Source organism: Oncorhynchus tshawytscha, linkage group LG15, assembly GCF_018296145.1.
Source record: "Oncorhynchus tshawytscha isolate Ot180627B linkage group LG15, Otsh_v2.0, whole genome shotgun sequence".
In the NCBI taxonomy this organism is placed as follows: Eukaryota; Metazoa; Chordata; class Actinopteri; order Salmoniformes; family Salmonidae; genus Oncorhynchus; species Oncorhynchus tshawytscha.
Window position 1 is genome coordinate 22,240,615 of NC_056443.1, and position 14,136 is coordinate 22,254,750.

General features: G+C 40.1%; 1 protein-coding gene across 1 annotated transcript in view; it reads right to left on the reverse strand.

Annotated features, from left to right (window-relative positions):
* The window catches only part of LOC112232763 (phospholipid-transporting ATPase ABCA1-like), a 223,467-nt gene extending 212,568 nt beyond the window's left edge, over positions 1–10,899 (reverse strand). Inside the window, exons 1-4 of the mRNA XM_024399987.2 lie at positions 10,857–10,899; positions 10,118–10,257; positions 7,742–7,858; positions 839–1,036 (exon numbers count right to left, since the gene is read on the reverse strand). Coding sequence (XP_024255755.2) covers positions 839–1,036; positions 7,742–7,858; positions 10,118–10,257; positions 10,857–10,899 — 498 coding nt within the window. The remainder of the gene's footprint in view (positions 1–838; positions 1,037–7,741; positions 7,859–10,117; positions 10,258–10,856) is intronic.
* Between the last annotated feature and the right edge of the window lie 3,237 nt (positions 10,900–14,136).

Sequence of the window (14,136 nt, forward strand, 5' to 3'; positions counted from 1 at the left end):
GATTGTTTATTCCACTTTTGTTTATTATCTATTTCACTTGCTTTAGCAATGTCAACATATGTTTCCCATGCCAATAAAGCTCCTTGAAGAGAGAGAGAGAGAGAGAGAGAAAGAGAGCACATTTAAAATGTTCTCCCCCCGTCTACGCTCAGCATGCATTGAGTCTATGTGACAGGGAACAGGTAAATGATGCGAGTAAACATCTTCATCCCGGCATCCATTTTGAGATATGGAATGCCATCAGGACTAAAAATGGATTGCATTACTTTGGAATTCATTTGTCACATGTGGCTAAACCCCAGGAGGCTAAGATGTCATCTCCCAGGTATTAGCAATAAGGAAGAGGATAAGGGTATTTGAGATATGTCTGTAGTCTACTCGTGGGGCCACATAGCAGCGGAGAATGTAGTGTATCGCTGCAAACCAACTTACAGATCAATATGTCAATGTCCGCCCAACTGCCTGCACGTCCTCATGTGTGGAGATGTGCACCGTTTGTTTTCTGCTGTTACGGTAGCAGAAATGTGTGTCCTTGGATGCTTATAACGATCTTTCTTTTTTATTACCACAGCAGTTGGCTGTTGTAAGGCGTTTTTCTGAATGCTGTCAAGGTCAATTGATATGGACTTTTGTATATACTGAAACAATTGGCAACCTTGCTTCGTATTCACCCAATCAAATTACATACTGTGAAAGTACACAGTGTTGAAAGTTGTAGCCCATATCATGGAGCTAGGGAGCATAGACAAACACATTACAAAATGTCAGTGTATTTTGTAGTGGGGGGAAAGGTATCAAATCACTTTTTTGACAATGTGAAGCAAAATAATGAACATACCCCAATGAACTTCTTCAGGAGGTCCAGGATTTGGCTTGTGGTGTTGAACGCGTTGCGCCAGTCATTCGGCGGCATGCCCGTGGGGCGACCCTCGGGGGGCCCATTGTACAGGAAGTTGGCGAGCAGTTCTGCCGTCCATCTTGTGCCTTTGAGCCGTTGGTTGAGCAAGGCTACAAACACAGGGTTATCCAGCAGGGCCTGGTTTGGCAACAAGAGGAGAGGGTTTGTGTGGGTAATTTACACTCATCAGATTATAAAACAATTAATGCACTGAGAAATGAATGCAGTGGAAGCTAATTGTGGACCTGCACAATCCCAGGACATCCCACCTACAGGACTTTGCTTTTTTCTCTATGAGAGAATTAATTAGAAACATTAAGCTAGATGGCACTGTTGTACTGCAGGCTTGGGAATTTACAAACGCTTTTTTCATGACCATGGAGGTCCATGATGCAGGCACACACACCTGCACATACGCAGATGCACTTGTTTACACACATACACTCACACTGCGATTCATGTGACTGTCTCCCTTCTCCCCATCCTCCCCTCTTTCCCCAGCCCTCACCCCAGTGTGGTAAGAACCAGCTGTGCGTTAACTCTTCACTGTCAGCTTGGCTTGAGCCTCGTGCCATGATTTCGCTCGGCACTCAGAGAGTTAACGAAGAGATGTGCTAATCTAGATGCAAACGACCTTGCTGTTACAGCCCTATTCGTGCTGTTTAAAAAAAGCTAACGGCCGCCTATTCCTCTGGTGTAGAACACTGGGGCGTCCTTACATAAAAGCTTCCTACGCAGGTACTGTACGTTCCCTGGTACAGGTTTGTTTAAAACACTTTGGTCTGCGTCCCAAATTGCACCCTATTCCTTATATAGGGCACTTCTTTCAATTAGATCCCTATAGGCCCAGATTAAAGTTGTGCACTATAAAGGGGATAGGATGCAGACTTTCCGTCTGTCTGGGACTGCTCCACTCAGTGTGCTTTGTACGGTACATACAGTATGCTGGCAACCATGAAATTGCAACAGTGTAATAACACGATAATTGCAGTGTTGTATTGTATAACTTCATAAATTGAACATGGTCTGCTCATAATGTAGTGTGCATAATTTGAAGTCAAAACATGCTGGAAACGCACACATACAAACGCCTCAAACATATTCTGAGCAATGTGTTCAGTTGCATTTCTAAGTTTATCACTTTGGGAATGACATTCCGTTTAGCATGGGGTCAAAGTGTCAAATGATGTCATCTCCATGTTTCTCCTGACCTTTTCGAAAAATCAGTTCAACCAGTCTGTGTCAGTGAGAATGGAATACTTAATTTAGGTTTGAAGAGGTACATCTGTAACATGCAGAGAGATGTTTTGTAAACAATGCAGTGTCTTTATTTTAGAGTAAATAATATTTGTAAGGGGTCACTGAAATTCAATTGTTTAAACATGGCATATATGTTCTACTACTCTTAACGTTCAGTGACATTTGGGCCAGATTGTTGCATATATGCCATTTAACCTTGGCGTCCACGTGTCAAATGTCATTATCCGACATGAGAAGGTCTTCGAACGAAAACAGACTACCAACAGCCAAAGAAAACTCAAACCAGCCCTCCTTAGCATTTTCTAATAATAATTTCTGCTTGACATTTTGCAAGATGGTCACTGGTTTGGCATCTACTAAATGGCAACTGTTAATAATCAGTTGCTATTTTACTGTAATGTAATGTTGAATTGATGTTGTAAACCTATAGTTTTTTGAACTAGTAATATTGAATCTGGGGGGCACTATTTTCATTTTTGGAAAAATAACATTCCCTAAGTAAATGAGCTATTTTGTCAGGACAAGATGCTAGAATATGCATATAATTGACAGCTTAGGATAGAAAACAATCTAAAGTTTCCAAAACTGTAAAAATATTGTTTGTGAGTATAACAGAACTGATATTGCAGGCGAAAGCCTGAGAAAAATCCAATCAGGAAGTGACTCTTATTTAGAAACCTCTGTGTGCCTATGCGTCCCTATTGAGCAGTGAATGAGATATCAACCAGATTCCTTTTTCTATGGCTTTCCTAATGTGTCTAGTGTTACAATACATAGTTTCAGGCTTTTATTTTGAAAAATGAGCCTGAACGTCAACATTGCGTCAGTGGTCAGCTGAAGTCTCTCAGAGTGTTTTGTGCGTAAAGGACAAATGCGGCCATTGTTTCTCTCTTTCCTACTAAGAAGCCATCTGTCCCGGTTTATATATTATCGAATAGATATTTGAAAAACACCTTGTGGATTGATTATAAACAACGTTTGCCATGTTTCTGTCGATATTATGGAGCTAATTTGGAATATTTTTCGGCGTGGTCGTGACCGCAATTTCCCGTCGAATTCTCAGCCAAACGTGAAGAACTAACGGAGTTATTTCGGCTACACAAATAACATTTGCTATCTAACTGGGAGTCTTGTGAGTGAAAACATCTGAAGCTAATCAAAGGTAAACGATTTAATTTGATTGCTTTTCTGATTTTCGTGACCAGGTTGCCTGCTGCTAGCTAGGCATAATGCTATGCTAGGCTATCGATAAACTTACACAAATGCTTGTCTTGCTTTGGCTGTAAAGCATATTTTCAACATCTGAGATGACAGGGTGATTAACAAAAGGCTAAGCTGTGTTTCAATATATTTCACTTGTGATTTCATGAATATTAATATTTTCTAGTAATATTTATGTCCATTGCGTTATGCTAATTAGTGTCCGTTGATGTTTACGCTCCCGGATCCGGGATGAGTAGTTACAATGGTAGAGTTTGAGAATAGTGCTTTTACTGAAATAGTATTGGAAATTTCCTTGTTAGGTTTGAATTTGTCATTTATCTTACTGATTTTATTTTACTGCTTTCTCAATGGCATAAGTCCTGAATTATTCAAGAAAATAGCATAGTATAGCTGTATAGCTACAGTAAATGCTATGGGAAACACTTAAGATCAAGCTGGTAAACATGAAGTTCCCTATCCTAATCTGAACTGTCCCCGCTCCCCTATGCACATGTGTAGATCTGAAAGGATTGAATGGGTGTAAGCAAATTGGTAGTAACTTCATCTTGCCCTTTGACAGTCAAGGTGTCACGTTCGTCGTATGAATCAGACCAAGGCACAGCCTTATAAGAATGAACACTGAACAAACTAACCAAAATAACAAAACAACACGTGAAGCTATACAAATGAGTGCACAAAGACAACTTGCTGTAGAAAAGAACCCACAAACACAAAAGGGAAAATGTCTACCTAAATATGATCCCCAATCAGAGACAATGATAAACAAATGCCTCTGATTGGGAACCATATCAGGCTACCATAGACATACAAATACCTAGACCTACAAAGCCCTAGACATACAAAACCCCTAGACAATACAAAAACTAGCATACCCACCCTCGTCACACCCTGACCTAACCAAAATATAAAGAAAACAGAGATATCTAAGGTCAGAGCGTGACACAAGGTGAAATTTTCACAATATTGCTTAGACCTATCCAATCCTCCTAGATCCTTTCTGTGTCTAGGGGCAAGGGGTTCATTTGGGATTTAAGAGATTCTCTTTCTTCAGCTCGGCTGATAACTCAGCTGTGCCATGATTGCCATCAATGTAGAAAGTTGCCAAAACCTTGAGAGACCTCTGGAGAAGATGACATACCAGCAGAGCTACCCATTCTGAGGGGAGTCCGGTCGGCCGCCACTCGGAGGGAGAAAATGAAGACAAAGGAGAATTGCCGGGTCCATTTGTGTAAAGGTTAGGGCTAGGGTAATGAATACCCTGGCTATATGGAGCGCTCGGCTATGTTCTCCCCTAGCTGCCCATAAGCTCATTTCAGGTGACACGGGAGTAATGTCAGCTTCAAGGGAACAGGGAAGCTAATCCTCTTCCCTGACTGCCGAGGTGAAAGTTACGCAGCACTTACCCATAATTACTTTCTTTTTCACCATTTCCATATGCTACAATAAATGTATATTTTTCAGCTGAATTAGTGTTAAAAACATTTTATGGTGGGAAATGTAGGAGTCTATTGTTGAGAGATATCAGGTAAGAAAAGCAGTTCTCAAAGGTTGATAAATATTCCTAGTGGAAACAGTATACTCTTTCTTTCTTGCTGCAGGAGGATATTTTCAACATCAGACGGGAAGGCTTGTGTACAGTACGTCATTCAAAATGAAAGTGGACAAGGATTATTACAAAAAAATGATAAGGATATTAAAGCTCTTTTCAACTTGATTAATTTATCACTTACATTAAACGTTCCTATTCTGTTAACTAATACCCAAATAATATTGTTGACTCGTCCTGTACTCATATTTGTGGCCAAAGCATTAATTGGAGAAACAACACTTGAAAAACACAGTATTTTACAAATGTTCCATCCCGAGAATAAATCCCTTTTCTCCCGGGTAAACCGGTATTTCCTGCCAAAACCAGAAGTGTCATTCAAAAGCATTATAAGGCATAAAAACATAAAAGCCCATATATATATAGCTAGCGATGTGCTCTCTTGGGTAAATAAATTAAACTAGCTCCTTTAGGCTAATCTTTTTGAGTGTGAACTGTATTACTGTATTGTATTATACTGTATTATATGGACTGGAATTACGCACATCATTCAAACCATGATAAAGCAGAAGTGAACCTGCGATTCTGGTGCCGCACATGCGGTCTACAAAGTTACAGGTACAGGCTAGAGAGTTTGATAAAATATTTGAAAACAATAGTGCCTGTTTGTATAATTAGCAGGCTGACGCATCTATACCTTTCACAATATTTCCTCTAATGTTATTAGCCTACCTCCTCTTTCTCTCTCTATTGTTGCTTCACTCCTTCCTTGCTTTTACCAGTTAAATTAAATATGTTTTGTTGTCCTTATCTTCATCATTCTAATGGCATCCTTGAATAATATAGGAATACAATTAGATGCAGAAGGCTTTTACTTCTCTTCAGGAAGATTGAATGGTTATGGGTATGAATAAATATCTTATAGCCATCGTGCATTCGCTCTTCTTTCAAACTACTCATGAGTTCAATTGGCTTCTGTATTTAACATTCAGCAAAAAAGAGCTTGTGACCCTCTTTGAATAGTATATTGGTATAAGAAATGCTAAAAATATAATGTCCAGCAAGCTATTCTAGTCTAGCTTTTCCTGCATGGGACTCCAAGAGCTAAGGAGCATCCTCTACAGGATCGGTGTCCCCCCTGTGGGACGGTTGAGCTAACATGGGCTAATGTTATTAGCATGAGCTTGTAAGTAACAAGAACATTTCACAGGACATAGCCATATCTGATATGGGCAGAAAGCTTAAATTCTTATTAATCTAACTGCACTGTACAATTTACAGTAGCTATTACAGTGAAAGAATACCATGCTATTGTTTGAGGAGAGTGCACAGTTATGAACTTTAAAATGTATTAATTAACCAATTAGGCACATTGGGGCAGTCTTGATACAGCATTTTGACCAGAAATGCAATGGTTCATTGAATCAGTCTAAAACGTTGCACATACACTGCTGCCATCTAGTGGCCAAAATTGAAATTGTGCCTAACCTGGAATATTACATTTGGACATTTCTCTTGCGTTTCAAAGATGATGGTACAAAAAAATACAAAAAACATGTTTTTTTCTTTGTATTACCTTTTACCAGATCTAATGTGCTATATTCTCCTACATTAATTTCACATTTCCACAAACTTCAAAATGTTTCCTTTCAAATGGTAACAAGAATATGCATATCCTTGCTTCAGGTCCTGAGCTACAGGCAGTTAGATTTGGGTATGTCATTTTAGGAGAAAATTGAAAAAAAGGGTCCGATCCTTAAGAGGTTGAGAGGCCAGCAGAGCACAGGTGTGTGCGTATTGCGCAAGAGACAGAAGCTATAAGTTAGAAGCATATTATGCATAAGCCATCATTAATTAGCTAAATATAGGGCTAATACTGCATTGGATGTATTACGTGAAAGAGGTAGGCTAAGATGTCTATATATAGGGCTATATATCAATTTAGAACAGGATTATCTATTTTGGATGCAATTTGATTAGAGTTGATGGAAAGAGAGAAAGACGGCAGGAGAGTGCTTGATAGCTGTTTTAAAACTGCAGCTGTAGTTTAAAAAAATTATCATCTGTAAAATGAAAAACAAGGTGACCCCTGAAAGCCAGATGGAGATGGGTAAATTAAACGAGCATTCAGTCTTTATATTACTGTAGCATAGGCTATGCTGCAGCAAATGTAGGCCTCCTTGTCACAATAAAAAAAGTTACCATAATGAGATGATAGGTCTACATGCATTGTGAACTGTTCTCCATACTGAGATAGACTGTCTGTCCCCACCCTGAGTGTTGATTCATCATGCAGAGGCCAACGAGAAGCGAGATTTAGACATGGCATATAATTTAACAGTTCCATTTCACGCCATGCTGTTTATATAAATAATTTATTATAATTTACCGGTTTCTCGCAGTTATTTATCCCGGGAAAAGGGAGTGGTTTTAGGCTGTAAATCCCGGGAAATCTTGGTGGTTCCCACCCTTCAACCCTAGTATACTCCCACACCGTTCTGTTGTTGGGCTATGTCCACACCACCCCAACACAGAAAAATAGATTTTTAACATACTTAATTACAATTTTTTGGAAGGAAAACTATTTAACTCATATTGTAATTAATTGCAGTTCATATTTCATAGAAATCTGGAAACACTGTACAGTTACTTTAACATTAGACATAGTCACCATAGATAAGACACTGTGACACTGATGCATGTATGACAAGTCACTCAGCCTTGTCTAACATCGGATACATGTAAACCAGCTCTCCAGTGCAGTACAGTACATCAAATATCCGTGTTTCTATTGAAGGAGTCATAAGTCTTACCCGCAGTGTATTGACTTGGCGGCCATTTTGAAAGTAGTCCCAAACAAGATGTCCGAAATCCTCCCAAGCGTCCGCCAGCTCTTTTATCATGGCCAATGCATTGAATGTGCTATTTGCCTTAAACAAGATAGAGAGATGTACAGTATGGTGATTAAAAAATAGAAAATGCCATATCTGTTTGTCCTCCAATTGATGGAATTCCCACTGTGCTATCTAAATTATTTTGTAGCCAGTCCGACCTTGAGAACATACTGCTTCTTCGTACTTTCACCTAACCCCCAGGAGACTCATCTGATTCATATACCCCCCATTGTGACTAATGTAAACAGGGTTATTTAATCCCGAGCACTGAGATGTAAACAATCGGCCTGTGCCGAGAGTAAAGACGGGCCCCTATGCCAAGACCGGCCCGTCACTGTGAAGTTGGTGGATCCGCTAGAAGTCATTATCTCACTGGATATTCTCCACATCCAATTCCCTACAGCTTCTCGACATTTGTTTGTTTTGTTTATGCCGTTGTCAAAATGATGTTAATTTCGGAAGAAACTTCATGAAAAATACATTACATTTTCCATCTCCCCCGAGTGTGTTCTCCATCTCCTCTTCCTAGCTGTTTTTTTGGAGACGGGTTCATAGCGTATATCATCACGTTTTTATTTACCAGCTAATGTAAATGCCAACTGATTTGTGGAGTGAAAATATGGAAATAGATACAATGGCAAAAGTTTTAATTGTACAAGCTACTTACATAGACACCCAAGTAATGTCACTTAACAGGTTTGTACATTTTAGGAAATATTAGGGAGTAAGTGTACTACATGAAAGTAAATGACACTGATAAAGTGTAAAGAATAAACGTCCATGACACTGATATGAGTGTAAACGTCCATGACACTGATACGAGTGTAAACATCCATGACATTGATACGAGTGTAAACATCTATGACACTGAAATGAGTGTAAATGTCCATGACACTGATACAGTATGAGTGTAAACGTCCATGACACTGATATGAGTGTAAACGCCCATGCCACAGAAATGAGTATATATGTCCATGACACTGATTTGAGTGTAAACGTCCATGACACTGATATGAGTGTAAATGTCCATGACACTGATATGAGTGTAAACATCCATGACACTGATATGAGTGTAAACGTCTATGACACTGATATGAGTGCAAACGTCCATGCCACTGAAATAAGTGTAAACGTCCATGACACTGATATGAGTGTAAACATCCATGACACTAATATGAGTGTAAACATCCATGACACTGACACGATTGTAAACGTCCATGACACTGATACAGTGTGAGTGTAAACGTCCATGACACTGATACGAGTGTAAACGTCAATGACACTGATACGAGTGTAAACGTCCATGACACTGATATGAATATAAATGTCCATGACACTGATACAGTATGAGTGTAAACGTCCATGCCACTGATACGAGTGTAAACGTCCATGACACTGATACGAGTGTAAACGTCCATGACACTGATACGAGTGTAAACGTCCATGACACTGATACGAGTGTAAACGTACATGACACTGATACGAGTGTAAACGTACATGATGTTTACATTCATGTCAGTGTCATGGACGTTTACTCTCATTTCAGTGTCATGGACGTTTACACTAATTTCAGTGTCATGGACGTTTACATTCATGTCAGTGTCATGAACGTTTACATTTATGTCAGTGTCATGGACGTTTACTCTCATTTCAGTGTCATGGACGTTTACACTCGTATCAGTATCATGGACGTTTACTCTTGTATCAGTGTCATGGATGTTTACACTCGTATCAGTGTCATGGAGTGTAAATGTCCATGACACTGATACGAGTGTAAACGTCCATGACACTGATACGAGTGTAAACGTCTATGACACTGAAATGAGAGTAAACGTCCATGATACTGATACAAGAGTAAATGTCCATGATACTGATACGAGTGTAAACGTCCATGACACTGACATGAATGTAAACGTCCACGACACTGAAATTAGTGTAAACGTCCATGACACTGATACGAGTGTAAACGTCCATGACACTGATACAAGAGTAAACGTCCATGATACTGATACGAGTGTAAACGTCTATGACACTGAAATGAGAGTAAACGTCCATGACACTGACATGAATGTAAACGTCCATGACACTGAAATGAGTGTAAACGTCCATGACACTGAAATTAGTGTAAACGTCCATGACACTGATATGAGTGTTGCAGACATCAGTTTACTTTCAGTTCTCTTCACTGACTTCTATTCAAATTGACTCTTGCAGACATATTTCACTTTTATGTTTTTTCTGCTGGTCCAGCGCCTGAACCGATGTGCATACAATAAGAGTTTCTCTTTTACTTACCTCTTTCACCATTAGCCGAGTGGCAGGTGTGTCAGGGGTGTAGAGGACCTTCCCTTGGATTAGGGGCCGAAACATACTCCAGAAAACATGTAGGCCAGGAGTTCCCTCAATAGTATCAATCAATATTTTGCAGAAGGCACCTGGTGAGAGAGAATACACCTGTTAATAACTTCAAAATGGAAAAATGCAATCTGTCTGAACGAGTACATGGGCCAAACTACTCAATACAACACAAGATAAATGAATGATATCTTGATAATAACAAACATCAAAAACATTTTATGTTGGCATCACATTTTATCCATCTGTTACCATCAAAATTACCATCAAAATGCAAGTTTGTTCATCTGTTGTGTTTCAGGGTTAGAAGCCTAAAATTAAATATCCATCCCAAATGGCACCCTATTCCCTATAGTGGACTACTTCTGACCAAAGCCCTATTGAAAAGTATTGCACTATATAGGGAATAGGGTACCATTTGGGACTTAGTTTAGAGAAAGGACAATCTGAATGCTGAATATAATGGATGAACCACAGAGTACAATTACAAAGATCGCCAGAAATCTGCTGGCAATCACAGCGAACCAGTACGTCACTGCTGAGATAATAAACAGTCATTTTAATAATAGAAGTAGCAGGCGATATGACACAATCGGTCAAGTTTTAACTTTTCACTATGCAGAGGATTTAATGTAATTACCACACTTCAAAGACCCCAAACGACTCCATTAATGTGTACCTAATAACACAATGTCTGGGGAGAGAGGAATGGAGCAAGACATTTGCACGGTAGTCTAGCTGAATACATAGGAGGTGGGGAGTTCTCAACACGGAGGGAGAAAACAAGTCAATATGCTCAGCTGCAGCGGGATCATTATTAATTTATCCAATCTGCCAATGTGAATACTGCTAGGTCGGTTGGAGTGCTTTGTAGGTTATGCAGAGACATAGATCTAAGGGAACAGCACAGTGACAGGTGCTGCAACCTTCATTTGTGTGTGTTTCTCTAGGGGTGTGCGGATGTGTCTGTCTGTCTTGCTCAGCATCTCTGTGTATCTGCCTGTCTGTCTGCCAGCCTGGCTGTCCTTCTCTGATGGTGGTCTGTCCGTCCATCTGTCCTATGTGTAACTGCGTCTTTGTCTAACGGTCTGTCCTGCTCTGTGTTTCTGTCCGTCCGTCTGTCTGGGCTCAGGTGCGTATGTCTACACTTGGCTCGTCAGCTCGACCCAAAAGACTGTTCCACCTCCTCTACCACAGTGCTCTCTTCACAGCTGGCTACCTATCACGCCGTCAAAGGTTTTAGTGGCCATTTGCAGTGCAGGATGTGCGATAAACGTTTGCCTTTTGCCTTGCGGCAATCCCTACACAGGTGCTCCGGGGAGACTCTGTCAAGAGCTAATGGCCGCCCTCACTGCAGCCAGCTGTTTCCCCCGACCACACAGATGTCATTTCCTAAAATCACATTGCTTAGACAGGAAGTACACAGGGACACATGGCTTGTAGCTTTCCGTCCAATAAATATTGACATCAGGATGAATCTCTTCCGCCCATTCTTATCTGTACGAATATTTATCTCCCCCAAAACTGTGACTCACCATCGTATTCTGACCAAAGGTTCCGATTTATCACACAACGGTGAGGAACTGAATCCATATTTTACACAGGGAGCTGCAGCCAAGTAATTGCTTAGAGCGTTTAGGCAGCCCCTCATCTTACCTAGCAAATTTAATCAATTTGAGTTGTACCCTGGAGAGTGGATCAACTCGGCACAGCGCAGAAACAAGACAACTCACACACACACACACACACAGTCAGTCACACACCTACCTAACTGGGCTAACACACACATCACTCACTTCACTTCACCGCTTCTCTTGCCCGCAACAAACATGTCTTGCGTCCAACATTGAAATAGAACTCTCTAGAATATGTGTCATTCAAGCAGGAATTTCTCTTACGTGAAAGACAGACAATTCCTTTTGTCACTCACACATAACACACATGCACACACACACACACACACACACACACACACACACACACACACACACAATGCTCCACTGCCACTGTACTACAACTACAATATCAATCTAATCAATATTTTACAATCATGCCAGTTCACAGAAAGAGCCACCCTGTACAAAACTACACCAATAAAAATACAACAGCTAAATGAATGTGTCATTCTGTATTATATAGGCTTTCAAAATCAAAAATGTCAATGGCCTACACACATTTTCTTCTACGAATGAATAGATATGTGATTCTCCAGCACATTGGTGGTTGTAAACGATCGATCGAAAGGGCTAATCTCATTGTGGGAGAATCTTTTAAACAAAAATACTGTTTACTGCCAAGGAAAGAAATGTATTACACTGTTATTTTCCTTAATGATGCTATTGGATGGTGCCGAGTGCCATCATGAATTAATTTGGGAGGGATAACAAAATTGAGTATTTACCAAATGTCTTTTCTAGCCTTTATTGTTTCTATTTTAATATTCCTCAGAGTGCACTTGGAGCCTTGCAAATGTTTATTCCATACCCATTTACTTTACATAACAATAAAAAGAGGCAAGAAAAGCTATTAGCATGCCGGCAGAGGTGTTTGCGCTCATTTCAAATGGCTGCTGCATTGTTTTACTAATTTGTAGTGGCACCAGCACACAAATCCACTTTAGAGTGTAACTTTATTCCTGGGAAGAGTCAAGCTTATTAAAATCGTTCATTTTTTTCTGTGGATCCTCAAACGAATAGGCAATTAATGGAATTGGATTGTGCAGTCCCTAATTAGTATAACTCCAAAGACATCACACTTGAGAAATTGCGATCTGTGGTAAGCAGAGGGACAAACATTTGTGTAATGAGGAACTCAGCAATGTAAATAAATAGCTTGATTTGATGGGTCAGACCCCTGATTTTTTTTTTTTGGGGGGGGGGTTCTGTTGAATATTGAAAACATATGATCTACTTGCAGTGAAGCCGCTCAACGTCTACATCACATTAGTCATCTAACAGACTCCCACCCAGAGTGACCCACAGAAGCAACTAAGGTCAACGTCCTGCACAAGGGCAAATCGACAGATCTCCCACAAGGCCAAAAACGGAGTCCCGAACCAGCGACCCATCAGCCACCGGCCCAAGCTCACAACCGCCAGGCCACCAGCCTTCCAAGATCCCCCTCCCAACAGTTCTCCAAGAGTTGCTCCTCAACCATCCGAAACCACCCCCCACCCCCAAATATACATATATTTTAATAATTCCATTCCGCACCCCCAATACCCCTCATACAACTCATACTCCCTGTAGCATGGAATCGTTACATCAAAAATCACTTCCCAACTTGTTTGTATTCTGTACGGCACAGCTGTCAACATCCTCGTCCTCAAATGAAACTGGTAAACTTTCCTATTTATGCTATTTTTATTCCTCCGCCAGTTTTGATCCTTTATATTGGGAAGAGACATATTCCCTACATCCTCCCACTGACCACCGACTTCCTCCCACTGACCACCGGCCTCCTCCATTTTTGGGGTAATGCTGTAATCAATTGGTTGTAATCTTGGATTGAGCAGCCCTTTCCATACAATTCTGATAATTCCATGAAAGACAGAACTCTACCATTCCAATTTACAATATAATTTACAAACAAAACACCCTTTTCAAAGAGCTTTTCCATAAATACAGTTCTTTTATCAACCAGCACATTTGAGTTCAGCCATAATATTTGTTGTACTATTTGTTCTCTTTTGAGGGGGGTGAAATTGAAAATTTAGCTAGCTCTGCAATGCTTGTTTGTAAAAGAGAGATACTTTGAAAAAAGTTTTATTTTCTATTAATCGAAATAGACATGGCAATCTGCACAAAGGCAAAATGGCAATTTTTAAACAATGGATGAGTTTTTCTTAGTAATCTATTTGAGAACCATTTGGATAAGTGAAACTTTTAGAGAGAGGTTTAGAGCATTTATATTTTATAACCGAAACCCACCCAGTTCATATTCATTATACAGATAGGCGC